A 27,190-nucleotide genomic window follows, 5' to 3' on the forward strand; every position below is an offset into this window, starting at 1 on the left:
GAACTATCAAATTTCTAATATTGCTAAATAAACATAAACATCATTCTTCCCAGCATGCTGTTTTATGTCTAGTACGTTTCATTAACAATAACAATAGACCATCTGTGTGTTTATTTCCAGTCATCTTCCTGTTTTTGTTGAAGTTCAGACCCCCCAAGTGTGCCTGATAACTAGTCATCTAGTATTCAATGAAATTTATACTGGAGTTCCTGTCAAAGCAACCAATAAACTTTTTAACCAGACACTGCTGCCAGCAAAATACTTATGGGGAAAGGTAAATGCTCTTCTAATGGGTGAAGAATACAGCAGGGATGGAAGTTGCAATTTCTGTAGGAAATACAAATAATGACTATTCTTAAAAGCTTTTCTGATGTATCTTTTGAGTGTTCTGTTTTACTGGCTTGGGAGCAGAACTTCAGCTTTAGACCTTTATTAAGAGATTAATTACCAGTTGATGTCATTATGTTCTGTCTGTGGATCCCTGGGAAAATGGATGAGCAGATGTGAGGGGTCATAGTATGTAAAGCTACCAGGGTATTAAACAAAGTACCATAGCAGTTTAGGGTTTGCACTTAATTTAGGAAAACAAAGAAATTATGGTGCTTTTGAATTGTGTCTGAATTCTGCTTAAATTTCACATTCTGGCTGGCATTCAGCTTACAGAGTAGGAGCCCCAGATTTAGTGTCAGTATTTAAGCTGTGTCTGAACTCTCTTTTCAGTCAATGGAAATTTGTCAGTGCCTTGGTCATTCAGATTTGGCATTCATCACATCTGACATCCAGAGTTCAGCTCAAATTTCTACATAAAAGCACTCAGTGCCACTCCAGATGTCCTCAGGTGCCCAAGGGATCCTAACAGAGCATGTGCATGGTATAGGACCTACAGGAAGACACTTTGGAACATCTGCAGCCTGGGAGGAATATGTAGAGCATTTTTCCTGATGTGTGATGTTGATGTGTGAAGAAATGAGTGGAAGCCCTGGGTACATTCCATGCTGGTCACTTAGGGAAGGTGCCAACACCAGGATTGTGTCTCCCCCACCTCTGTAGTGGAGAGATGGGGCACATCAGGGATTCTGCTCTGATATCAGATAGATTGGTTCATCCTGGAAAGGCCTGAGACTGTGAGAGGGATGGGAGTGGCTCTGCTCCCAGCCCAGCAGCCTCAGCTGGGCACCTGAAGTTACTGGAGTGAATGTAGGCATGAGCATCTTATCATGGGGAATTGTAAAGCCAGTCTTGACAAACTGTAGGTGCTGCTGCCTGAGAGTGTCCTAATCCTGAGAATAGCTTGGTGTTTTCAGAAGAGACAGGGTGAGGGAATCAGCATGAGCTGAGTGTCCTTTCTGTTTGGCAGCCCATTGGAAGCCAGGCAGACTCCTGCTCCATCGTGGTGTCCCCTGCCAGTGGCACCTTAGGCCCAAATGAAGAGAGGGAATTCTGCATAGAGCTGTCAGCTAACACTGTGGTAAGTTTACAAACTGATGCACTTTTATAAAAGTATTTTCATCTCACCTCCATCTGACAAAAGGAAGGAATTCTGTGTACAAAACCCCGTGCTCTTTTTCCCATACAATATCTCTGAAGTGGCTTTGCTTTAGAGGTACCACAGTTGAAGGCAAGAATTAAAGAAGTGAACATGGTGTGCAGTTTCTACCCTGTTTCTTTATATCTCAGCTGTTCCTGTTTTCTTCCTTTCTTGAAGTCCTGTACAATTGCTCTTAATGCTTATCACTCTTCTTGGAGCATACAAATCCTCACTTTGGATTATCTGGAATGATATGGAGCAGAGTGTATACAGTGTATATTTGGTTTTCTGAATGCAGTTAGGCTCATAACATTTTGATATTTGAAAACTTAAAAGGGCCTTACAGAGCCCCTAAAAGTAGAGCTTACAGACTCCAGTAATTCAGAAAAATACTTTACAAGGGCATTCAAATAGCTGAGCTAAAGCAGCTAAATACAGGATCTTCCTATAGATATGGTGTCTTAGTTCCCATTACAGTCACTGGAGATTTAAGTTTCATTTATTTGCTTAAAAGTAGGTGTTCAGCACTATCAGAGTTATTATTTAAAATTATGTATCTGTGGCACTTGGGAACATGGTTTAGTGGTAGCCTTGGCAGTGCTGGATTAATGTTTGGGCTCAATGATCTTAGAACTCTTTTCCAACCTAAATGATTCTATGATTCAATGCTTGGAGCATAGGAATTATGTCAGAAATCAGTAATGAAGCAGTTTTAGGCTCACAGACAGCTGCAGGTACAAAGCTGAGAAGCAGCCACAAATTTTTACCTCAGTGCTGCCTTCTAAGCAGCTCTGATGCTGCAGAAAATGCACTGAAAACGATTCAGTAAAACTTCTCATAATTCTGTTGTTCTGGGTTTAATCCGGGGAATTTTGCACACCTTTTAAAAATAAATACCATAAAGAGTCTGCCTCTGTGATACATGCTTCATTCACAAGGAAACTTGATTCTTTGCTTTTCAGGGTGAGCTGAAAGACCTCACACTTTGCTGTAGCATAGAAGACATGACTGAACCCCTCTTCCTGAGCATTTCTGGAGAAGTCAAGGGACTTCATGTCACATACTCAGTACCTTCTGGCAGTGGAGCTGACAAGTAATATCTGACTGAATTTTGTTTCATTTTTCTGATACATAGAATGATGACTGTATTTTGGAACATGCTTATCTTTATATCTTTTCATATCTTTTCATATAAGTAAATATGTCTTTAATTTGGTAGACTGGCATGTTATACAGGATAAAAATCTGACCCCAAAGAAATCCTTATAGGGGTAGAAGTGAAAAAATGAAAAGCAGAAAATGCTGATGGCAAAAGTCATAGCCTGCATGGTCCTTTTACACTGTGCATCACAGCCACATTACATGTTGCACATTTTTAAATCTCCTGAAATCATCTGTGGCATAAGAAAATAAGACCCATGTCTAAATACTACTGTTATTTTTTCTGGCAGTGATGAAGGAGAAATGCCACAAAGCCCATGTGAGCTTCTTTTGGACTTTGGGTCTGAAGTTGCAGTCAAAGATGTTGTAAAGCATCAGCTGATTCTAACAAATCACACAGCAATCAGTGCTCCATTCACACTGGAAGCTGAGTATTTTAGTGCCTGTTTGGTGTCTCCAGAACAAGGAGCCTGCCCGTAAGTCCTTCTGTTCTGCATAATGACTCAAATGCTAATTTAGATCTGGTTTAAACCTGAAATCAGATTAATTTTTTTTTTTCATGCTCTCCAAGCTACCTGGTGAAAAAAAGGGGGCCTGTCACAGAGCATGCAGCCAGGAAAGTAAAGTCAGGTATGAAAATAATCTCTTCAGTGGAGAGAAGGTGAAAGCCAGCTGAATGCCAGCACTAAATGTGCCAGTCAGGCACATCTTCTCATTGTTGGAGTATCTGGTGAAGTCTAAACTGTTAAATTACTTAATTCCTCGGTTCATTCCTGAGTTTGAAAGCCCACCTTGTATAAGCATTAGGTCAATCTCTTCCTCTTCTGCTTTTTTCTCCTTTCTCCCCCCTTTCTTTCTCTCTCTTCTTCATCTTTTTCTTGCAAACAACAAACAACTTTGTATGAAACAAAGTTGGTAATTCTGGTGACAGTCCACTCCCAGAACACTCCCAGCACATGGGATGGATGACATGCAGAATGTTTGGCTATTTCTCTCCCACACAGTTTTCCAGTACCAGTGCAGCAAGTTTTTCTCCCTCAAACCCTTTACCATACCTTCCCCACTGTGGAAAGCTACAGCACAGCCCCATCTGTCATTTCTGATGTGTTGTACTGAAAAATGATAATATTTACAGCCACATGAGACTGAGGGAGAGAGGGAGGGAGGAAATGGGAGCAAAAAGCTGTGAAGTGTGGATGTGTTTTCTGTATCCAAAATAAAACTTGCACATATTGGTACCTTGCCATAGAGTTTGGTATCTGTTCCACAGACAGAGCTTTTCAGCTGTTGAATTAGTGCTTAAGATTAGAAAAATGCTGTTCTGACAGATTCCATGCAGGCCTAGGTGACTCAGAATGTGGCAAGGCTTTGCTCTTTGTAATTAATTCTTTGCATGGAAGAGCACATTGAGGTAAACAGGCAGCTGCTAGTAAACAAGAAACAGTCAACACAAATCCCAGCCTGTTTTTCTCAGATTTTTTCAGGTAACCAGTTAGTGCCTTGCATATCCCAGAGAGTTCTGGATCAGGTTGTTGGAAGGGTTGTCCTGCTGTAAAATATTCTGGGCAAGACACTTAGTCTAAAAAACAGAGTAAGACCCACTGCAGAAGGGAACTTGGGTAAAGTGGTATAAAGATGAGCTGAGTAAATGATCCCAGGGTTTCTAAGTCTGTGAGGTTAAGCTGATTAAAGGCAACTAAAATTGTGGTCCTATGTATTCTTTGAAACACTAACTTTGTTCCATTTCCTCTGAATTCATGAAATGCTTCTTTGCTCTGCTCCTTCAGAGTTTGCAGCAGCGTTGCTGTCCCAGGGGAAGGGAGCAGCTTTCCATATCCAACCTTCCACAGGAACTCTGGAAGCTTTCCAGCAGCTCACCATAGAAATAGCAGCTTACAACAACATGTGGGGAGAGTACCAGGATAACCTTGTCTGTAAGGTAGGTGGGGTTTTGGTTTTACCATGGCAAATTTTACACTAATTATATTTCCCAGATGCCTTTCTGTTAGAAATACTTTTTCAGTTTTTTTAGACTTCTGTAAAAATTCAGGATGGCTCTTGCTATACCATGACTTCCAATGATATGTAAGGAACAATTGTTTGGTTTTAGGGGGACATGTTTATTCTTTGGGAGGTTTTCATGTGCCTTGAAAATGACTGGAGTAGTTTTGATTTGTAACATCTGTTTGGGAGCTGGCCAGTGCACTGCTCTGCTCTACCAATACCATAGATTGTGTTGTGTAGAAAAGCAGCAGGAAAGCTGATAAATGCATGAGGTATTGCATTCTCCTGCTGAGAAGAGTTGTTGTTAGCATATAAATTAGAGGTTGCCAAAGGAAACTAGTCAAAAATATTTGAAAATCCAATCAGTTTGCAAAACATAATCTCATAACACAGAGAACTAAGGTGTTATCTTGATTCTAATAGCAAAAATTCATTTTAATAGGTTGGACACTTACAACCTAAATTAATTCCTATGCAAATGACTGTGAAAGGCTGTCCAATCTTCCTGCAGGTGACAGGACCAAAACCAGAGCCACCCATTGTCAGGTACAGTGCAAAATACTGTCAGACAAATCAGTGAATTAAATACCAATGGGCTGCAGCCAACACACACACCTGTTCCATCTTGTGATATAATGAGAAGGCCAGCAAAGTGTCAGTCAAAGCACAATATCTGCTTCTAGAACTTCAATATATTTTTCTCTGCCAACACAATTAGAAAATAATCTGCACTACAAGACTGCTGAAGTCTGCCAGCAGTCTCTGTTCTGGGCTTGCAGTTGTAGAATTTCACCCAGTGCAGCCTCATCTGGCTCTGTGGAGATGGCAACTGGCACATGGTGACAATTCTCATCACCCACAGCTCATTATTCCCTGGCCCTTTACCTGCACCAGGAGAAATGCAGCCCTGAGGTCAACAGGGGAATGTTTAAACCCTCCCCTACAGCAAATGGTGTCTGCACCTTGGGATGAGGGGTAAGGGTTGGTTTTTGGGGAACCCCAGCACTGCATCTGGTTACTCTGAAATGTCTGAGACAACTGAAAAAACTGGGGAAAAAAGAAAAGAGACAGATAAAATAAACCAATATTGTACTTCATAGTGTAGGCCATGCCTTACCTCAGAGCCACTCCAGTGCAGGCAGATCAGTTTCCACTTTTAAACAACTCTGCAGTGATTTCAGACACTTCTGTTCTCTGCATGCACTGACAGCAAGGTTCCCTGTCCAGGTTTGGCACTCAAGTCTCAGGAGGGTCCCCTGTGCTTCGGAGGGTCCAACTCAACAATCCCACTCCCTTTGGTAAGGATGGCGTTTGTACAGCAAACATTGATGCTTTCATTGTGTTCCTTACAGAAAAAAAAAGTAGAAGGACCCATTGGCCTGTTAATTGACAGGCATACTTGTTTCCTAATGAAGATGGTTTTAGCAAAAAAAATAGAGAGTGACTCAATGAGTTGCCACTATGCAATTGCACATCCCATCTTGGTGTAGCTGGGTTTTCCCTCATTGAAATGGTGGGAATTCAGGATTTTCCATCCTGTTTTTATGGATTTCTTACAACACTAAGCCTGGTCAATCAGATGTGCTACCTGCCTTTTACTGGCATCATCTGGCTCTTCTCTTTAGTCTTTTTAGCTCTTCAGTGAAATTGTAAGCTTTTCAGAGCAAAGACAATCACCTTTTTTTTTTGAATTCTACTAGATCCATTTGCCTAAACAAAATACTCATCGTTTATTTTGATTATTGTTTAGGACATAGAAATTATTTAAATTATCATTTAGGACACATCATTTAGGCCAAACTATAGCAAGCTCTTAAATAATTTTAATTTACAGCAAACATGGGAAACCTAAGAGATACATTTTAATACAAATCCCATTGCCAGACACAGTTGTGTTACTTGATATTCTGGTACCAACTAAGCCATGAGCCCTCACTGACTGGAAGTAATTGTCCTTTTTTCCTTTCCCATTCAGACATCCGCCTGGACTTGGAAGTTTACAACCAAGAGCCAGATGATGAAAAGCTGGTGGACCTGTTGGTGCTCTTTGGAGACCCTTTTCCTCCTGTGGACATGGCTGGAAAGGAGGCTGCATCAAATGGTAGCACCTCAGAGTCAGAGGTGGTGTTAAAGCTGGATGCAGCTGCCATTCCCTGTGGGAGCATTTATCCAGCTCTGGAAAGCACAGATGAGGTCAGCTCTTAGGCTGTTTCTTATACTGCTGCTGAGATACATGATGGGTTTTTTGGCATGAAGGGTTGAAAACAATAACAGGAGATAGAACTTGTAACTAAGAGCTGGGTTGTTAAAAGAAATGTCAGCTCCTCTCCCAGTCAAACACACAATATGTGGGTAGGTGGCTTTGGGGATCAACAATCTGTTTCCAGAGAGAGCTATAAGCAATTAGCTCTCCTTAAAAGTGTTAAAAAAGCTTAAAAAATACTATTTAAAATACTGTCACTGACAAACTATTGTCATTACTACATGAAAGAATTAAAATAACTAAAATTCCTTAATTTGGCTCTGCTTTTCTTGTGGGTGCTTTCTGGTGTCAACATGTGCTGTAGTCAGGGAGCAGAACCTACCCTGCAAATTTCAAATTGCAGCTAATGATATGGAGGTATTTATCCCAGTGCTAAAATTAGATTGGGAGATTTGATTGTAATGTGGCAATTTAGTGTCTTGAGGGGCTGGGAGTGACAGGGAGAAGGTATCCCCCAGGATATTGTATATTTCTCTGGCAAAAGCTTCACACAAAAGATATTAAGATCACATTTTCTCTGCTTCAGCTCAGCATGCACAGTTGTTTTGAACAGAGCTCTAACCTTTCTTGTGCACAAAGGGAACAGCACTGCCCCAGAGTAGCTGGTTTGTATAATGGGCCAGAGGTGTCATGATTGGGTAGAACTGGACCCAGGCATACACATTTTCCAAGGAATTCAGGAGCAGTTTCAGGAGAGCTACTCTGTGGATGAGAATTTTAATGTACAGGACACATCCACGTGTCCAGCCCTTGTGCCAGAAAGAAACTGGAGCTGGCCATGCTTCCTGAGCAGTTCCCCGTGCAGATCACTCACATTCCTCCCTTGCAGTGTAACAGTTTTAACCATTCCCCACCCCTGTGTCTCTGCAGCCTCCAGGTTCTGACAGCAAAGAGATGGAAATCAGCAGTCAGGATTCTGCAGGAGAGAAAAATATCACTGTACTCCTCCGACCTCATGAGGGGGTGCCTGCAGACAGCCCCTACTCTATTGCTCCAAAGCAGATAGTAAACTTTTACATTTTCTTTGCTTAATTTTACATTTTCTTCTTGCTTAATTTTAGCACATTTTCTGCAGGGCAGAGGAGACAGAGAAGCAGAAGGAGGTAGCTTTGAGTTTGGTTTGAGGTAGACTATTAAATAGTGAAAGGAAGGCTTTGGAGATGATCATGAGAAGAGTTTGCAAGGTTGACAGCAAGTGTCCTATCTACATCTGAGCAGTGACCTGATGACTGGACTTAAGTGTTAGTTGTACTCCAGAGTGACATCTCTGGTCTTCTCACTTGGGCTGGCATGGTGAAATGTGCCAGCCTGAAGCTTTGGAAACATGCAGAGCTGGAAATCAGGCTGCTGGAAAGGGGTGCTCTGTAGATAACTCATGGGATAAACCATTGTAACCCACAGTGCTTCACAAGTGAGTTGAGCAAATACACAGTGTCACAATCCCTTAGGAATATCACAAAATAAAGACAGCTTTGGAAAGATATAGCTATGAGTGACAGCGTTGCCCAAAACATCAGTGTGCCAATTTTATTCTTAAATATTTTTTTGCTAAAGGGTTTCAGTTACAAGTTAAAATGAGCTAAAGATTACATAAAATAAATTATGACAGAAATGAAGCTGCAGTCAGCTCTGAGGTGGCTGAGGCTGAGAAAGGTCAGACAACAAGTGCCTCACTGTGGAGTCAGCTTTTGTGGGGTGTAGCCAGCAGCAATATCAGGATTTAACCTGCACAATTCACCTAAAGAAAGCAGAATCTAGCCAACCTGTAAATCCCAGAAAATCCACTGCAGCTGGCTAGTGCATGTGATTACATTCCCTGCTGTCATGTAAAATTAAAAAATAGCCATGACTAAACTGAACTGCAAAATACTCTTAGTTCACACTTGTAACTCTTCAAAAAATGTTTCGTATATGAAAGTTGTGGAATAATCACCTGAGGTAGCCAGGGAGTAAGAGCGGGCAGAACTGGGTATTTTTAAAAACAAACAGATGTGTACATATGTTTGTGTGCTTAGAGAGTTGGTCTGTGACTGTGCTTAAACTCTGTTGATGCTGAAAAGTGGCCACTGTGATATTTGCAGTTGAAGTCATTGTCAGTTTGGCTGTCGCATGTTGGCATTTTCGTGCAAGCCTGAGCCCGTGCCCGGGGGATTGCATGCTGCTTGTGCAACTCAGTTTTGGCAGCTGAGTCCCGAGGTTCTTGTGCAATCCCCAGCGGCTCCGTGCCCTGAACACTTTCTCCCGGCCGCAGGTGGTTCCAGGAGGTGGCAGCAGCGACGTTTACATCTCCTTCACCCCGCTCGTCATCCCGGACACCGAGGCTGAGCTGTGCTGTGACGCGCTGCTGCTGGGCTTCATGAGCCTGGACAACAAGGTAAACTGTCACAGCAAGGCCAAAGGGGAATATCATTTCCCTTCCTGTAATTTATGTACAGGCTGCTGTTACCTGGCCAGTCTGTGTAAACAGTCCTGTTCCTGCCATCCTGTACATCCTTCCTTAACCAGCGTTGTTCATCTGTTGCATTTCTCTTGGAGCTTGGAAGCATTCTGGGGTGGGAATGTCACCATCTTCTTGCATTGTCTGGGGTCTGCTGCCCCAGACAAAAGCCCAGGGGTTTGAAATGCTATCACAACATCAGGTTTTATTGATAACAATAGTTGACAATGAAAGTGAGACTCAGGACTGCTGAGTCCTGTTCCTGGCTCTGCATCCACCTTCCTGTGTGAATTTGGACAGCGTATCTCTCCTCTGGGAAACTTCCTCTTCAACAACTGCTGATGTGAGGCTTGATCAGGGTTTTATGAATGGCTCAGTGATTCTCTGACATTAATTGTTGCAAAGGTGCAAGGTGACCTGAATGAATGCTAGTAGAATGTTCAGTAAAAACAACACTAATAATCCTTATTCCTGAAGAAAGAAATGTAGAATAATAGAGTCCTGGAATGGTATGAGTTGGAAAGGACCACCTAGCTCCAACCCCCTGCAATGGCAGCAACATCTTTAACCAGAAAAAGTTGCTCCACATGCCATCCAGCCTGGCCTTGAATGGTTCCAGAGATAGGGCATCCACAGACTCTCTGGGGAGCCTGTTCCAGGGCCTCACCACCCTCAGAGTGAAGAATTTCTTCCCAACATCTGATCTAAACCTTCCTTGCATCTGTACCGCCCACAGCCACTCAGAGTCCAGCTACTGCTTGGCCTCTGCTGTTCCATCATGCCTAACAAACAGGCACTACATTGCCATGCAGGATGCTATTTTGGCTGACAGCTCCAAGCAGCATTTCAGGTTCAGTGCTGCCATTTCCCACAGGATTTCTGTTTCTATCTTGTTGGCAGCTGGCAAGGAGGGTGCCCAGCAAGGTGCGGCACAGCCATGGCTATGAAGCTCCACCGCTCCGAGTGCACGTGGAGGCTGTCCTGAGACATCCCCTGTAAGTGCCACAGTCACAGCTGCCACCCTCATGGCAGGGGTCAGCCTGGGACAGGGATGTGACCAGCCCTGCTTCTTTACACTCAGGTTAGAAGTGGAGATGGATCATGACAGAGGAATGGTGTTTTATTCAGTGGCGAGTGATCTCCTACCTGCCAAGCCTTTCTTTGGAGTGAGTATTTCCCACACTGATGTATTTGGCTGCTTTGTATTGCTGTGCTGCTGGGAGAATTCAGAGCTGTGTGCACATGGCTGTGAAAATGCATCCTAATCACCAGTAGCCTCATTTTCTGTATTGCACATAACAAGATAGGGAACAACAAAAAAAAAAGCATACAAGCACTTATTCACCAGGAATAAGAAAAGCTGAGCTCAGACAATGCCTGTTTTATTCAAATGTTTCTGTCATTGTAGGGGAGTTTGTAAGTAGAAAAATAAGTTCTGATTTTCAGGACATGAAGATCCAAAAGCAAAATGAGTCACTTCAGTTGTGTGACCCTTGGCATTTGAAAACTTAAGACTTTATTATGTTACTTTTATTTTGGTTTTTCACTCAAGAAATGTTGAGTAACATAGGTAGAAAATAGTGGGTTGCTTTGGGGTAAAATCCTTCAGATCCCTGCTGGTACTCCATGACCAAACAGAGCAACACAGACTTCTCCAGGGAGTTAAAACTGACCAGTTCTGAATCATTTCTCCCCCAGGTTTTGACAGATGCAGTAATTACTCAGAGTTTGAAACTCATGAATTGTACCAAGGTTCGGCTCTACTTCAGGCTCTTTCTGTCTACACCCTCTATGCCCTTCAGCCTCTCCAGCCCAGATCCCAAAAAGAGCACTGGAACATCCCACAGCAAGAAGGAGGAAAGGAAACAGCAACTGCAACACGTACTTTATCCACAGCAAAACATGCTGGTAGGCTCAAAAATAATAATCCTGTGCCAGATTAGAGAGTTTAGTAATTGGTGTGTTAGTGTGGCCCAGAGGAACCACAGAAAAACGCAACTGGCATAGAAATCTCCCAGTTTCAGAGGAAATGGTGCTGTATTAGCAAATGCTAATTACTGCCATTTTGCCTGCTACATTGCAGGTGCAGAGTATTTTTTTTCTGCAAGTAATCTTTTTCTGTTCCTGATGTGCTTTTCCCATCAACTCTGACCTGTTGCAAACTCCTGCAGAAAACCCTTTGGGTTTGCAGCTCACTTTAATCAACAGCCATATATACATTGGACAAATTAAAAGATTTCCAAGGACTGCAGTCTTCCCTCATTTCCTTAAATTAGATGCAGGCAGTGCAAGGAGAGGAAAATTTGATTCGTTTTGGGTGTACAAATTACATTAAAGGAAATGAAGTCCCAGAGTAGAGAATTAGGTAACCTGCAAAGAATGAGTAACAGTTGCATTTTTGAAGTGTGCTTCTCATTCTGCTGTGTTCATTTTGACATGGAGACACACACATCTCAATTCTGCATGTGGGGGAAGAAAGAGGATTTAGATGTTTAAGACAGCTTTGGGAACGTGGTATTTGTACCCTCAAGAACTCAAAACCTTTGGCTTGCTAGAGGCTGTTTCTCTCCACTGTGGTTCAGAGATCAGCTGTTCACCTTTACACTCTATCTCTGTATACTGGATTCATAGGAAGTAGCTGTGGTTTTTTTCTTTAATTGTATTGCTTTGTTCCAGTGGGAATTTGGCTGCTGGCATGACACCTTTGGGTTCCAGTGGGAAAATGTGTGCCTGGGCCTTTGTGTACTTTGGATTTCCTGCACACAGTTGTCATCTTATGTGATGGTCATCAGGATTTCTCTTCCCACAGGTGCAAGTGTCATTCCACACAAATCTGGAGTTACTCAGGTATCAGCATTTGCCAGACACCCAGCTGCTTCCTGGATGCCAAGTGCTCCAGCTGGAGAATGGAGAGAGAAAGCTGAAGTTCAATCAAAATCTGGTCATTGAGCACAGTAACTGCACTACCCAGGTAAGGTCAGGACAGGGTCTCTGGGCCCTGGGAAAGGGCTGTTTCAGCAGCATCTCTGACTTGGATTAGGATTTACTCAGCCTTGAATTACAGGCACCTCTGGAGTAAATGGGGTCATCCAGGGAAAGCAAGTGGCTGTGGGATTGCTCTCTGCTGATTCTGCAGGTGATTCCCAGGTGGGCTGTGCAGGTTGGGGTCACACCCTGGGACCCCAGCTCTGCATGGCAGCCTGGGTGACACTCAAAGGGCCACACACCCAGTCTCAGGATGACTCTGAGAAAGGAGTCAGGGCTGTCTCAGGGAACAAGCCATGCCTGAGTCACCAGGCAATGCCTCCTGCAGCAACCAAGGGCTTCTGGAGAGGCTCCTGAGTCTGCTGAGCTCCTGCAGTGTGGTCAAAGCCCAGGTGCATGTAAAGATGATCCCTTCCAGTCAGAAATCTGTAACCCCTTCCCAGCTTGCAGCACCCAGCACACTGCAGGCACTTCTGTGTTCTTTTCACACCAGGTATTTCTGAGGCATGACCTGTGTGAGACTGAGCACCATACCTAAGATACAGTCAAGTGAATCATAACCTTGGGCAATCTGCACAAACTGAATGACTCACAGTGGGCCATACACAGTCCTGAGGGACCAGGAGATGCTGTAATGTCTGCAGTTCCACAGAAAACCCTAAAAACAAATGAGAATGTTCACTCTGTGTTACTTCATTAAGATCACAGTGTCTGGTTTGAAAACCCATCCCAAAAAACTAACACACAAGCAACAACTTCATTCACTCAAGGCTGTTAGAATGGGAATTGACTCTATTGTGAAAGAACACAGAACAATGATTCTTGATTCAGTGATTGGGGTTAAGAATGATCCAGCTAGAGCAGGAATTACCAAAGCTCTATAAAACTGAGGTGGGTTTTATTCTCTTCTCCCTTTCCCCTGTTTTGCAGCTGGTGCCAGTGACTGCCTATCTCACTGTGCCAGTCCTGGAGCTCTCCTGTGACAGTGTTGATTTCCAGACCTGCTTTGTTGCAGAGACCAAGACAGAACATGTCTTCCTGTACAACAGGAGTGGCTGCAGAAGCTACTGGACTGCTTTGCTGGGTATTCTGGTTTTGCAATTGATTTCCTTATTCTAGAATTTCACTCTTCAGTGTTTTTATTAAGACTGTATGCACTCACTCAATATAGGGGCAATATATGATGATCCTGGGCGCAAACACGGTCTGCTTTTGTTCTCACTTATGTGGCCTTTTTCCCTCCTCTCCTTCCCCTCCCTTTTTTGACATTATTGTCCCACTACTGATTTCAGCAGTTACTTCACATCTAACCAAAAGATTGTGTCTCAGCCCTCACAATGCTTGGACATGCTCTGCTCATTTATAAATCAGTCCTGAGGGGCAACAAGAAGCAGCAACTCCTCATGGGTTCAGTTTGAGCATGAGCCTAATGCTGTTAATAATAGATGGGCTCCAGAGGAAAGATCAGGGCCTTATTATTTCAATGTGGAGACCACTGATCATTGCCCTTGATTGGAAGATGAAAACAGAGCCTGGGCACACACACAGAAACCCTCTGACAGTGTGAGACACGATGTGTTAGTTGCTCAGCAAAGACATGCATTGCCATGAGTGCTACTTGGTGTGCACACTTACACAGAGGGTGTTGTATGGCTTTGTTTGACATTTGCCCCTTCCACTGCAGATGAAGAGAAAAGCCCAAAGGCCCTGCAAGTATTTTCCATCTTCCCAACCAAAGGCATTTTGGAGGCACGTGAAGGGGAGGCACCTACCAGAGAGATTCTACAGATCAGCTTTGCTGCAAGGTACAGTTAACTGTAATTGTGACTGAAATTGTGCTCTTCACAGAGAGCTGGGGTTGTTCAGCCTGGATAAAGCTCTGGGGAGCCTCAGAGCCCCTTGCTGTGCCTAAAGGGGCTCCAGGAGAGCTGGAGAGGGACTTGGGACAAAGGCCTGGAGTGATGGGAAAGGGGGAATGGCTGCACACTGCCAGAGGGCAGGGTTAGGTTAGAAAGAACTTTTGCACTGTGAGGGTGGTGAGGCCCTGGCACAGGCTGCCCAGAGAAGCTGTGGCTGCCCCATCTCTGGAACTGTTTAAGGCCAGGCTGGATGAGGCTTTGAGCAACCTGTTCTAGTGGAAGGTTTTCCTGCCCAGGGCAGGGGCTTGGAACAAGATGAGGTTTGCTGTCTTTTCCAACCCAAAACATTCCATGATTCTATGATGACCCAAAGACATTAATTTCTTTGTTCTGAGCAGGGAGATGCAACTCATGTAAGAAAACTCATTTTTCATTACAAAGTATTTTTGGAGGTTATCACATGGTGGCAGCAAGTTAAAATAAGTCTATCCTAGTGATTTCAGTGAGCTCTGAAAACTGCTGACAGGGAAATTTCAAGCAAACTGTGGGTGAGTTATTGCCATAACTCCCATCTCCTTGGAACACAACCCAGTGATTTCCATCACTGGAGCCACTGATAGTGCAGTGGGATGGAGCCTTGAGCAGCTGCACTAAACTGTCCCTACTTAGAGGAGCATGGTGGTCCAGAAGCCTCCCCAGGGTCCTGACTGCCAAATTTTTTCTGGAATTCTGCTGAATATGCCTGAAGCACTTCTTTTTGTCTGAAAAATGCACTAATCAGCATGGCTGAAAATGCCTGGAAATACCAGAAAGCAAAAATGTTGCTGTATAGCAACCAGCTCAGCTGTGGGACTCCATAGAAGAATTCCCAACACAGCAGAGTGTGGGATCAGTGTGGCAGTAGGAGATAATTATATGCAAGGTGTGAGGTGATTTTAATAATTCACCTCCCCAATTCAGTGAGAAGGAGAATTGTTTTATGAGAAGGAAAAAACAAAGACTGGCAGAACAGGCATTTGCCTCAGGCCCTTACAACAGCTGGCACTTGGACACACAGGAGTCCTCCACAGGAACAGTCTCAGGAGCACTGAGTGGCATTAGCCATGGGCAAATAATGCTCTTTAACTGTAACCTTTTTGATGTTAATTTACAGTTTGGGATCCACTGACTGCCCCTTGTCTCAGGGGAGTGACAGAAACTTTTCCCTTCAAGCTTTGTCACAGGGAGGAGTTTTCGCATCAAGACAGTGCAGGTGTTTGCTCCCAGCAGAGCTTCATTTCATTTATTCACCTGAACCAGAATTTCACAAGTAGGATGATAATCTCATTCTTTCAAACATGAATCCAGTGTCTTCAGGCAGAGAGCTGAACATCCTTTTCAAACACCATGTACTGTACCCATGGAACACAGCCCTGTGGACTTGGCACTAACATCAGTGACCTGTGCTTGTGACTTGGAGCATTCTTAGGTCACCATTGTCCCTTTTTCATCTCATCCCTAAACACAGGACTGCATGTAGCTGTAACTGAACTTTTTGCTGTGCATTTCAGGAGCAACACTGACTATGAAGCAATTGTGACCATTTCTGGAATGCTGGAAGAGAAGCCTTGCAAGCTGCACCTCAGAGGGAGAGGAGTGCACTGTGGGAAGGTGCATTAAGCAGGACAATGTGGGACAAATGTCAAGGTAACAGGTTGGATGCAGATGTGCCAGCAGCTGAGCGTGTATTTTCATCTACTTCTGGTTTTAGTAGGGACTGGAATTTTAGCAGAATGAAAATTTAGGTTATGAGGAAAGAAATTCTCGTGGTACCTTAACCAGTCGTAATCACACTCTGTACTGTTACTGTAATTGCTGTGATAAGCTTAGCTTTAGGCTCAGAACAAGGTTTTAAACTGCAAAGCAGCTAAGTCAGGCCAAAGCCCTCTGCAGAGCCCAGCATGGCTTGAATCACAGCTAAAGGCTATTCATACCTTAAAGTAGTTTTTGTTTTGCCTCATTTATTTGTTTGACATTAAAATGGACATTGACACATTATAAAACAAGAATTGGTGAATAGGCCAGCATTTCCCAGGCTGTTTTCTCAGTGCCTTACATGAAAAAGGGAAGAGAGAACTTTCCCTGGTCTCCTTGGAAAATTACCAATCTGTGTGTTTCATCATGCTTGGGCCTTGAGAACACCCCCTTCAGCAAGAGGGAGGAACCCTTCTTCCTTTTCATTCTTTCCCCCCACATGGTTCCCATTTGCTCTCACTTCTCTTTAAACTATTTTAGTATTATTTTAGCTAAAGGTCACTGGAATTCCCACTTCTGAGTCTGTTAAATTTTCCACGTCCATGAAATAAAAGGCTTTTATAAATGGCTCATTATCCCATCTAAATAATTCAATTTTTTGGCTCTAAGGGTCTGTGTGATTGCTGGGTGAGACAGGTTTCAGCATGGGATTGTGAAAATTTCAGAGAGCTCTAACTCATCATGACCTTCAACTAAAAATCATCATAAAAAGGAAACAAATGTACTGCAAGAACCCAATTGTATTATTAAGTGCAAAAACAAAAGTCAGGACAAAGAACTTCAGTTTGTTACAAATTCAAAGCAGCAATGAGTAAATTTCTTTTTCAAGCTGAGTTTCAGTGATCTTCCTGTTCAGACAAGAGAAGAAATAAGGGATGACAAAAGACACAAGATAGAAAATGTTTGTATTAGCACTGAAGGACTGAGCTGTCACTGATGTCCATGTAGTGCTTGCAGTAAATGTAAAGCTGCAATTTGCTTTATGTTAGGTAAGTAAATATGATTAAGCACAAGATTGTCCTTGGAGTCACACAAACTGACAGACATGTATTGAAAAAGAAGGAATGGCCACATCCAAATCCTGGCTTCTAGCAATTCAAGAGAACCTTCCCATTCAAGCATTTCCTGTGGAAATTATGTTCAGTCCTTCCACTTTCTCCCACTGGAGGCTTCAGAGCAGCTCCACCAGCAGCGAGCTACAGCCTATCCTCCAGTGCAGGGACAATTTAAGATACAGACAACTTCTGACTGGGTTAGAACAGACACAATTGTAAAGGCAAGGATGTCAAGTCTTTGCTTCAAAAAAAGCTCTTTTAAACTTCTTACAAAATGGTGGAACCTCTTCAGGAAATGCTGGCAAAGTCTTTTCATGTGGACTGATGTCTTTGTTTTGAGTGACTCTTTTTGCCAATTTGTCATACAAAAATACTGTCCCATGAACTACTTCCCTCTGGTAATTTTCACAGAATAAAGAGATCAATTAAATTAAAAATATTAATTCATAATCACCACACAAGGGGCTGTAGTTGAATTTCAGCTGAGCTAATTAGTTATGTCAGGAAGCCATGTGCCAGTTTTGCATTTCCTCACCTTCTTCGCAGAACTGCACCATTAATTCTACTTCACAATTTCTGCCTAAAATTTGTAGATCTAATAAATCCCAGAACCCACTTGATTTCAGTGGCAATCACTTGCCATGCCTAGGGAAGGCAGAGAGGGAGCTGTGGTGTTGTTGTGTCAGCACTGGAGCTCACTTCACTTCCCTGGGTACTCGAACACGGCTGCAGCGCCCATGCCAGTTCCAATGCACATGGACACAACTCCGTATGCTCTGAAACAAAGAGCACATGGAATTAAGGAAAAAGAAAAACACAGCTCAGGCTTACATCATCCAGGGAAAAAATAAAAATAAAGAATACAATAAATTTGAGCTGTCTACTGCTCTCCTGTTTTGCTAGGAGAGCCGCAGGGAATTCAGGTTCAAAGCCATTCATGGAATGGAGAAAGCTTAACCCAAAGGGACAGTTACCTCCTTCAGGGGATGGAGAAAGTTTAACCCAGCTGGTGACCCCTGAGCCTGTGGGAGCTGCAGAGCCAGCAGTTGTGAGGCCAGTGCTGATGCTGAGCACTCACCTCTTCCCTCTGCGCTTCAGTTCATGGAGCAGAGTGACGACCTGCCGGGCCCCGGTGCAGCCCAGGGGGTGTCCCAGGGCTATGGCTCCTCCCAGGGGGTTCACCTTCTCCATGGGAATGCCCAGCTTCTCAACACAGTACACAGCCTGCAGAGACACAGGGAATGATTTCATGGAGGTGCTCTTGTCTTCCTTAGTTCTCAGCTCTCCTCCTTCAGGTCAGAGGCCTGAGCCCAGCTAGACCATCGTTCTCAGGGGAAAGGAGTGCAACTGATCCAAGGCAGAGAAGTGAGCTAAAACTGCTCACTTCATCTCAAACTGAGCCCACACACATTCAGACAACCTGACAATAAACCACAGCCCTGGTGAAACAGATGTTGCAAGTTGGTATGAGAGCACAATAGCCAATTCTTACTTAGTGGACTTTTTTTTTTCTAATATTAAGCTGTATAAGCAATGCCCTGGTCGTTTTTATTTGAAGGAAAAGGAAAATAGTCTGCACATGTTATTAACATTTGGCTGAAGATGTAATATGTGGAACAAGTTAAAAATCTTAACCTGGAGACCGAGCTGAAATACACTCAGTTGCCAAGCAATGCAGCAAAACAAACATGATGCTCACTCACCTGGCTTGCAAAGGCTTCATTAATTTCATATATATCAATGTCATTCAGAGTCAGACCTGTGGGCCAGAAAAGTCAGGAGTTAAAAGGAGATATTTTTGCCTCATGATTATATCAAAGAGAGTAATTGCCTGACAGCCTCCCTCTATGAATTCCAGTTCTACTCCATCTAAGAAAAAGGAACCTCAGCTCCATGTGGGGTATCTGCACTTGAACAAGTTTATGTACAGCAGTGCCTAAAGACTGCAAAATATCCCAGTTCATGGCACTGTGTCACTGAGCCTGCCAAATTTCCTCAGATTAAGTGTGGTTTCTCTGCAGAGGGATTAAGGATTGAAGGGTGTTCAGAGAGTGGAAGGTAAAGCTACAGGTGGGCATGGGACTGTAGCCAGGTCAGGCTAAATCAGCTCATCAGCTAATAAAGCTGTTTAACCCAATGAGTGTGGTAAAAAACCTAACTAAGATGACAAAATTGTAAAGAGAAAAATCCATCAAAAACCAATCACAAAACTACCCCCTACACATTGGCCATAATAAAGAAGAGAAAACAGCACTAAGTGAGCACTGAATCACTTGCCACATGTCAGCTCTTGTTGAGTCTGTGCAGGGATTTACTCCTGAGCTTCTCAGAGGTGAGTGAATGACAATTTACACACCAGTACAAGGCAAAGGCATTGCAACAATCTGAGGCAGAACCTTTTTTACAGTTTCAGATTTAACTTCACTGTTCCTGGGGCCAACAGCTGCACAAGTTTGAATAAAATAACCTTAAATCTCAGTCCAAAGAGTCTGATCTGCTTTGCCTGAGCACCAGATGGTTCTCACCTGCCTTTTCCACAGCAACAGGGATGGCATAGGCTGGCCCTATGCCCATCACATCAGGTGGCACCCCCACTACAGCAAAGGACCTCAGCACCCCCAGCACTGGCAGTCCCAGCTGTGCTGCCTTGGAGCGTTTTGCCAGGAGAACAGCAGCTGCTCCATCGCTGACCTGGCTGGCATTCCCTGTTGGAAGAGACCTGTTAACATGCTTTTTGTTCCAGCAAAGGCAGGTAAACCAGAGGAACAGCACAAATGGAACAGCTGAGCTGACCTGCTGTAGTGCTTCCATCCTCTTTGAAGGCAGGTTTCAGCTTTGCCAAGCCTTCCAGTGTTGTGGAGGGTCTGATCCCTTCATCCTGGTGCACAGTGATTGTTTTTTTGTTGCCCTCATTATCTGCAATAGTGGTCTTCACTGGAACAATCTCTGTTTTAAACAGTCCCATCTGCTGAGCTTTTGCTGCTCTGGTAAAAAAAAAAAGAGTATGAAAGTTTAAAATATTTTGGAGGTGAAGTGCAGGAGAACTAAAGTGAAGGAAAGCAGTTAGACAGAGAATGAACTAAGATGGGATTTGGTACATCATTACTGAGTGGTGGTCAAGACAACAGGCAAATTCTTACTTCCATTCATGGAAAGACACCTTTTACCTCTGCATCAACATTACGGGCATTGTCCCTTAATCTGGGTCACAGGATCCCTCATTTCAGAGCAATATCCCCATTCTGTTCCCATCAACACCTCTGTGCCTGACTGACCACCACCAGCCCCCAACATGAAATTTTACTTTTTTCAGGTGTACAGCCACATCACAACTGTAAGAGAATAAATGAACCCTAAACTAGCATCAGTCAACAACTGTCATGACCAAACAGAATACAATTAACTAAACCAGAACCAGCTCAAGCCATGTAGATTTAATCTTTCCTATCAGCAAGATATTTTAAAAATCTAAATAAGCTCTTCAAAGCAGAGCTTATTTAGATTTACCTTCCAGAGGTAAATCCTTCACAGAGAGTACAAACTGGAGACTAAAAGCTTGTTTTACCCCTTCATCACTTTACACTTTTACCCATAAAAAATGAAAATATTCAATGCTCCCAGGTAAGTGAGAGTTAGAGCAAATGCTGAAGGACAGGTCAGTAACTCCACAGATATCCTGAGAGCAAGGCCAGAAAGTCACCCCTTGCCTCCTGTGAGTGTGAGGATCACATCCACAAACCCTTCTGGTTATCAGTTCCATGGCAGTGAGAAAGGCTGGCATGCCAAGTTCCCTGAGCAGCAGGGCCGGAATTTAAAGGTTAACTACCCTGTGCAGTGGCTTCCTGTGTTAGATAAATAATTGGACCAGGCTGATGCTTGGACAGAGCTCTGAAAGCAAGTTTAACTCTTTGATGGCAGGAACTTTATCACCTGCCACTGCTCTGGCAGCACAGCCCCACAGATTCCAGGGTCAGTTGATTTTGGCAGTGATTTAACCCAGAGGAAGGTTATCAGAGGTAGGACTGGACTCACTCAGAGCCAAACACCTGCACTGAGGACAAGTCACTCTTCTCACAAGCTCAGCAGTTTTCTACCAACAGCCACACTCAACTATTCCCTCAGGAGAAAGGCTCCTCCTGCTGCTGCTCCCACGTTCAGGTTCCAGTGATCCTGAGCCAAAGCCACTGTGAAAATACCTCACCAGGCACTCGTTCCAGAAACCTCCGTGAGGTTCTGTCACAGAACACAGAATGGTTTGGGTTGGAAAGGACCTTAAACATCATCCAGTTTCACCCCCATTGCCATGGGCAGGGACCTTTGGATGCTGGAACAAGCAGGGCACTCACTGCTCAGGGTCTGTGTGCCCAGTGATACCTGTGTGAGATCAGTCCCACAATCCCAGTAACAACTCTGGACTCCAGTTCCCCCATCACCCACAACCCTGCACTGCATTTCAGTTGGACCTCTCAGGCTTCTTTGTGCACTATTAAAGACTGGAAGGCAACACAAAGGCTGCACCTCAACAGGAAGTAGCAATGTGTTTTCTAGCTCTTCTTATTTCTTAACTAAAAGGTTAAAAAACCCCAAAAGACTAACAAAAACAGCACTTACTTTTGTTGGGAAGCCAATGCAAAGGCATCTTGCTTCTTCCGGGAAACTCCAAACTTCTCTGCCACATTTTCTGAGGTTATTCTGGGGAAAAAACATCACAGAGTTAATGCAAGGACACACCTCAGGAGCTGCAGTTGGCTTCTACTGAGATCACATGAGGTATAAGCAGTGGCTAGAGTTTGAAAGCCAAAATAGGATTAAGCACAAGATTGTCCTCGGAGTCACAAACTGACACTCAGACTTGTAAAAGCAGGAATGGCCGCACTGAAAGCCAACTGCTGCCTTCTCAACTCAGAACTGCTGGCAAAAGCTAATCCTGAATCCAATCTAGGACCAGAACAAGGTTCAAATCTGTTCTCCTTGCTCAACAAGCCATTGATCTCAAGACAAGAAAATCTTTGATCAGAGTTGTTGATTTCCCCCCATTTCACATCATTAATCTTCCACCACAGCCAAGGATGCCAACACACACGGCTCCAAGCTCACCACATTCAGGTTGATTTGTAACTGTGGTGTCACTGAGGAGACAGAGCATCTATAAAAACCTTTAACTGTGGGAAGGGGAAACACTTACCCCATAGGAATAAGGCAATCTCGAGCTTTGGGGTTATCCATCATGTTGGAACTGATATCACCAGGGTTATTTGCACTTCTGAGGGACATTGTTTCCACTCTAAACACAAGAAAAATTTGAATTGCTCCATTAAGACTGATCAAAACTCAGTATCCTGACAACACGCTTTCCCATTATCCCACAGAAACACAGCTGCTAATTAGGAACTGGCTGAGGCAGAAGCTCTTTAATCATCAATTTAACAATTATTATGAAATGAAAACAGATTGTGAGATTCAATTGGTTCTTGCTTCACTAGAACAGGATACCAATGTCAGCAGTTAATTTCTTGTGTTTCCACAGCTAGGAAGGAATTGCTATGATTCTGGCACATTTGTCCTCAAACATAATGAGGTTCAAGGGCTGGAGTTTTCAGTGAGATTGCCAACAGACATAAAAATACCACTCAGATCTTAAGAACAGGTTGGCAGTAGAAAAAGAAGTATTGAGCAAACTGTGACAAAGAGATTTCAGTGAGTTGCACCATTTGTGTTTCACAATACAAAGAATTTCAGACATGGATCCCACAGTATGCAATCTTTGACCCACAAATGAATTAACACATTGAAGATACTCAAATTTACTGCAGAAATACAAAGCCATCAGTTAAGACTTGTGAGCTTTTGTAAGATCAATCTGAATTATGAAGCCGACAATGAGAAGAGGGTTTGAATTCTACTCTGCACCACACAAATACCTTCATGAAGAATAAATAACAAAGAAACTACTCCTGGAAAATGAAAGGCAAGCAGAAAGTAAGGCAGCTTGTAGTAAGTGCTCTCAGCAATTTAAACTAGCTCTATGATGGGACACTCCATCATTGACTTCAGCTGCATCTGCTCCTGAAGCAAGGCACAGGACTGGGTTTTAAGTAAGTAAACCCCAGCTACTGTCTTTTGTGCTTGAATCCAGGGTTTCTCCACTCTGTGGAAGAGTGAGACTTGGGATAAACCCAGCTCCCAAAAGCTGTTTGTAACTTAAGGATTGTATGTCTTCATGGAGGAGCCTGCAGGGCAGAGGCCAGACAGCTTCCCACAGCAAAACCCAGTGTCTGGCACAGCCAGGGGTGCAAAGGCCACCAGTCCCTTTAAGCACAACATCTTGGTAGACATTACTGTGTGCAGTAATAATTAATGAAAGATTAGAGTCATCAAGTTATAAAAAAAGAGAAACCCAGTATTTTGGCCTCAGGATTACTGAATAGTTTTTTTCACTCCTCCTTCTGAAGTCAATGTGTATGTGGCCACTAGTATTTCCCCAAAACCAACCTAAAGTTTACATAATCCTCCAAAAAATAAACACTGCTTGTGATGTTAGGACTGAAGCACAGAACAGCTTGTCTGTCCAGCACAGAACAGATCCTGTAAGTCTGCAAAACACTCATTGGCACACATAGGATATTAATTTCTTCATCCAAGAGAGCTGCTGGTCTTTCAAGAGGCTAGTTAATTGGAAATTAGCTATAAAGCTAATTTTTTGGCAGGCTATTGCACAGGGACAGAGTGTTACCTTCAGGAAGCCTAAGCAAGCACTATGAAAATACTTCCTTACCCACAGGCCAAGCCAATGTCATACGATCCATTTCGGATGCCACCTGTAACAGCAGTGCATAAATGTTCTTACTGTCAGCAGGAGCAAAAGCATTTCCAGCCCAGCTGCAGCTTCCAAACACCTGAGCACCCACAACAGCCAAATGGGCCTTTCCTCACCCTCCTGCCTGCCAGAGGGAGAGCCAAGGAGCTGATGAGGCTGAAGGCTATCAGGGGGCCAGAGAGAGCTGGAAGGACCCTTCTGGAAGCTGCCTGATATGGAGGTGATGGTGGAACTTATCCCCAGAAAACCAAGTCACTTCTCTAGGGATAAACTCAGCCACTCAAGGATATAAAAGTATTTAGCTAACACCACACTGCAAATTCCCTACAGCACAAGACATTACCAGTGTTTTACTGCTCAGAGACACTGGAGGACAGGAGGATTGAGCCCTTGGGGTGGGACAGGCTCTGGGTGGATTGAGTCTGATGCCAGTGCCCACAACACCTACCAGCTATGTTGATAATGGCCTGCAGCCCGGAGGAGCACTGCCTGTTCACACTGGAGCATGGCACTGTCTCTGGAATGCCACTGGAAAACAAGGGAATGTTGGCAAAGACTCAGTGATAAAAACCAACAACAACAACCCAAAGCTCGAAAGAGTGCATTAATCCACCTGATTAAACTTTAACCCTCAAGTTCCAGGCAGATCCCTTTATCCAGTTCTTGATCTATTTGGTCCTGCACCAAAGGAAAGCAAAGTTCAAAGATAATTTCTTCACTTCATTTGCAAGTGGTTCCAAGTGCTGTTTCCCCATGGATCTGTCTTCAGAAGGTGCTCTTGTAAGCAAGGCCCTGCCCTGGAAATCCTGAGCTCTGACCCAGGCCAGAAACCCTGAAAAGTTCTGTAATATTCATAAACTATGGCAGGCTGTGCCTGCAGCTCTCTAAAGTGGCAGTTGTGCAGTGATTGAAGCAAACACTGGCAACAGAAACTGACTGAAATATTTGGAATCTAGGATCCAGCAAAAATATGTGGAATCTGGGATCCAGCTCAGTACAAGCCACTGACCAGCACTGAGCAATGACAGAAAGATCTGAGCCCATCCATGGTTTGGGGACCAGCAGAGAGAGGTGCAGCCTCAGAGAGTGCAGCAGGGAGCCCACAGAACATCATGTCCCTCTCAGAAGCCCAACACAGGCAGCACAAACAAATCAAACAGCTTCATCTGCCTCCCTGTCTCTTTGCCATCAGCGTTCTCAGAGCTCAATCAAAGTCCTGTTTCTAGGCAAAAGGTGATTTGCTGTAATTCCTGGGAGTGCATGAGCTCCACTGCAATCTCTGACCCTGTGCTGCTCCATGGCTCACTGAGGAGAGGAAGAACCTCAGTCTGGCTGAGAGCTTACCTTAAAAACTGTGCAACTCTTGCAATCAAGGCACCAGCTCCAGGCTGCAGCACATTCCCTGAGTGCAAAGACACAATTCCAGTCAATTGGCTGCACTCCCCTCACAGGCACTGAAGGGATGTTCCCATCACCACAGCTCAGTACTGCCCAGCACTAGGTCAGAGCCCCACCACCAACAGGACAGGCATGAAAACCTAATGTTACACACATTCCAGCCCCATAAGACTTGTGAGTACCCACATGGGGAGCCTGTCCCACAAAGCTGTCCAGACCAGGGGTTTCACCAGGCAGAGGCTGTCACTCACCCACACAGATGTCTCCCAGCACCTCAGGACGGAGGTTGACATCCTGAAGGACAGCTGTCATCACAGCAGCCAGCAGCTCATCAGGTGTTGTGTCCTAAAGGCACAGGGAATCAGCACCACCAGTGAACACCAGTAAGTGCCCTGTCACCAGTTCAGCCTCAGAGCACTTCAGAGGGCTGGCCAGTGGTGCTAAGGCAGCTTTACTCCACTCCTCAGCTGTGGTTGTTGTTTCCCTACCACAGCACAATTATCTGCATGTTGTTACCCCAGGTTTCCTTCAGGCACTGCAACACACAGGCTGCTTTCTCACCGTGCTTGGATTTAGAGGAACATGCTCTGCAGGGCTTTCAAAATCACACAGCTACAGAGATTTATGTGAATGGAGACCCAGTGAATGGAGCCCCATTTGTTTGTGACCCCTCAGCTGGTGGGAAGCACAGGCAGCATGGGGAGACCTGTTTGGGAGGGTAACAAGGAACGAGCAGCACCCTCTGGGGTCAGCCTGGCTGTTCTTCCCGAGCACCCTGTGGGTGCCACCCAAGGAGAAGCAGAATCTAGAAGTGTGGCAGGTCCGTGCCAAGCCGTGCAGGTGAGGGACACCGTGGCAGGGCAGGTGATAGCGGACTGTGATCGCTGCCCAGGCTGCCCGGGCAGCTGGGGACACAACGCCCGGCTCCTTCGGGGGATGCCACCGGCGCTGCCAGCCCCAGCATTAAAACCACCATACAGCGCTGGGATTCAGACTCTTCCAGATAACAGCAGCGGTGTCTGGGGGTCAAGCAGGGCTCCAGCACACAGGCGTGCAGGAGGGGAGGCGAAGAAGGGAGCACCCCTCTCCCAGCGGGGATGCCAAGCCCCTGTGGGGGCCCGGCGGGCAGGATCCCCCGGGCCGTACCTTGAAGCCGCCGCGGCGGGCGCGGCCGATGGCAGTCCTGCGGCCGTGCACCACCACCACATCGTCGGGGTTGCCGGCCCGCGGGGGGCCCCCGGAGCACGGCACGGCCCTGGGGGCGGCCGCCGGGCCCGCCGCGGACCCGGCCAAGTGCCCCAGCACCAGCTGCGCCCGCCGCGCCGCCATCGCCATCTTGTCACGGGAGCGCCTCGCTTCTTTGCATGAACCCGCCTCCTCATTTGCATGCCGGAGACTGGGACAAACGCTCCTTCATTTGCATTTCCCCGCCCATCTAATTTGCATGGTACCGCCCCCAGGCCAAACCGCGCTCCGTCCGCGAAGCCAACAAACCAAGAGTAAAGAAAATAAAAAGGGGGGAAATAAAGGAAAAAAGTAGGGGAAAAGGGAAAAAATAGAAACAAGAAAAACTGGGAGGGGAAAAAGAAGTGGGAGAAAAGGACAAAAAAAAGGACCAAAAAAAAGGAAAGGAAAGAAGAAGAAACGAGGGGGGGAAAAAAGGGGGAAAAAAAGGGGGGGGGGGAAGGGGGGGAAAAAGGGGGGGAAAAAAGGGGGGGAAAAAAGGGGGGAAAAAAGGGGGGAAAAAAAGAGGAAAAAAGGGGGGGGAAGGGGAAAAAGGAAGAATGGGAAAAAAGGAGGGGGAAAGGAATAGGGCAGAGATAATGGAGGAATGAGAAGAGGAGTGGGAAAATGAAGATGAAATAGAAATAAAGAAAAATACTCAAAAT

At 44.7% G+C, this 27,190-nt stretch overlaps 2 protein-coding genes across 2 annotated transcripts in view; one reads left to right on the plus strand and one right to left on the minus strand.

The window, feature by feature from the left end:
* DLEC1 (DLEC1 cilia and flagella associated protein) overlaps window positions 1-16,604 on the plus strand; it is a 33,723-nt gene extending 17,119 nt beyond the window's left edge. Inside the window, exons 21-38 of the mRNA XM_030943317.1 lie at window positions 121-274; window positions 1,358-1,468; window positions 2,491-2,621; window positions 2,980-3,165; window positions 3,261-3,319; window positions 4,477-4,628; window positions 5,136-5,239; window positions 5,921-5,991; window positions 6,669-6,817; window positions 7,827-7,961; window positions 9,208-9,330; window positions 10,294-10,388; window positions 10,475-10,559; window positions 11,092-11,301; window positions 12,203-12,364; window positions 13,309-13,462; window positions 14,063-14,183; window positions 15,788-16,604. Of these exons, the coding sequence (XP_030799177.1) occupies window positions 121-274; window positions 1,358-1,468; window positions 2,491-2,621; window positions 2,980-3,165; window positions 3,261-3,319; window positions 4,477-4,628; window positions 5,136-5,239; window positions 5,921-5,991; window positions 6,669-6,817; window positions 7,827-7,961; window positions 9,208-9,330; window positions 10,294-10,388; window positions 10,475-10,559; window positions 11,092-11,301; window positions 12,203-12,364; window positions 13,309-13,462; window positions 14,063-14,183; window positions 15,788-15,896 (2,311 nt within the window). The 3' untranslated portion in view covers window positions 15,897-16,604. The remainder of the gene's footprint in view (window positions 1-120; window positions 275-1,357; window positions 1,469-2,490; window positions 2,622-2,979; window positions 3,166-3,260; window positions 3,320-4,476; window positions 4,629-5,135; window positions 5,240-5,920; window positions 5,992-6,668; window positions 6,818-7,826; window positions 7,962-9,207; window positions 9,331-10,293; window positions 10,389-10,474; window positions 10,560-11,091; window positions 11,302-12,202; window positions 12,365-13,308; window positions 13,463-14,062; window positions 14,184-15,787) is intronic.
* ACAA1 (acetyl-CoA acyltransferase 1) lies at window positions 16,061-26,651 on the minus strand. Its single transcript, XM_030943318.1, has 12 exons — window positions 26,448-26,651; window positions 25,553-25,646; window positions 25,248-25,305; window positions 24,352-24,431; window positions 23,862-23,904; window positions 22,272-22,370; window positions 21,698-21,778; window positions 19,880-20,070; window positions 19,612-19,791; window positions 18,790-18,845; window positions 18,165-18,310; window positions 16,061-17,862 (listed from the first exon to the last, which is right to left on the minus strand). The coding sequence occupies exons 1-12, from the start codon at window positions 26,634-26,636 to the stop codon at window positions 17,787-17,789; spliced, it is 1,293 nt and encodes a 430-aa protein (XP_030799178.1). The 5' UTR covers window positions 26,637-26,651; the 3' UTR covers window positions 16,061-17,786.
* Window positions 26,652-27,190: the final 539 nt, after the last annotated feature.

Source organism: Camarhynchus parvulus, chromosome 2, assembly GCF_901933205.1.
Source record: "Camarhynchus parvulus chromosome 2, STF_HiC, whole genome shotgun sequence".
In the NCBI taxonomy this organism is placed as follows: domain Eukaryota; kingdom Metazoa; phylum Chordata; class Aves; order Passeriformes; family Thraupidae; genus Camarhynchus; species Camarhynchus parvulus.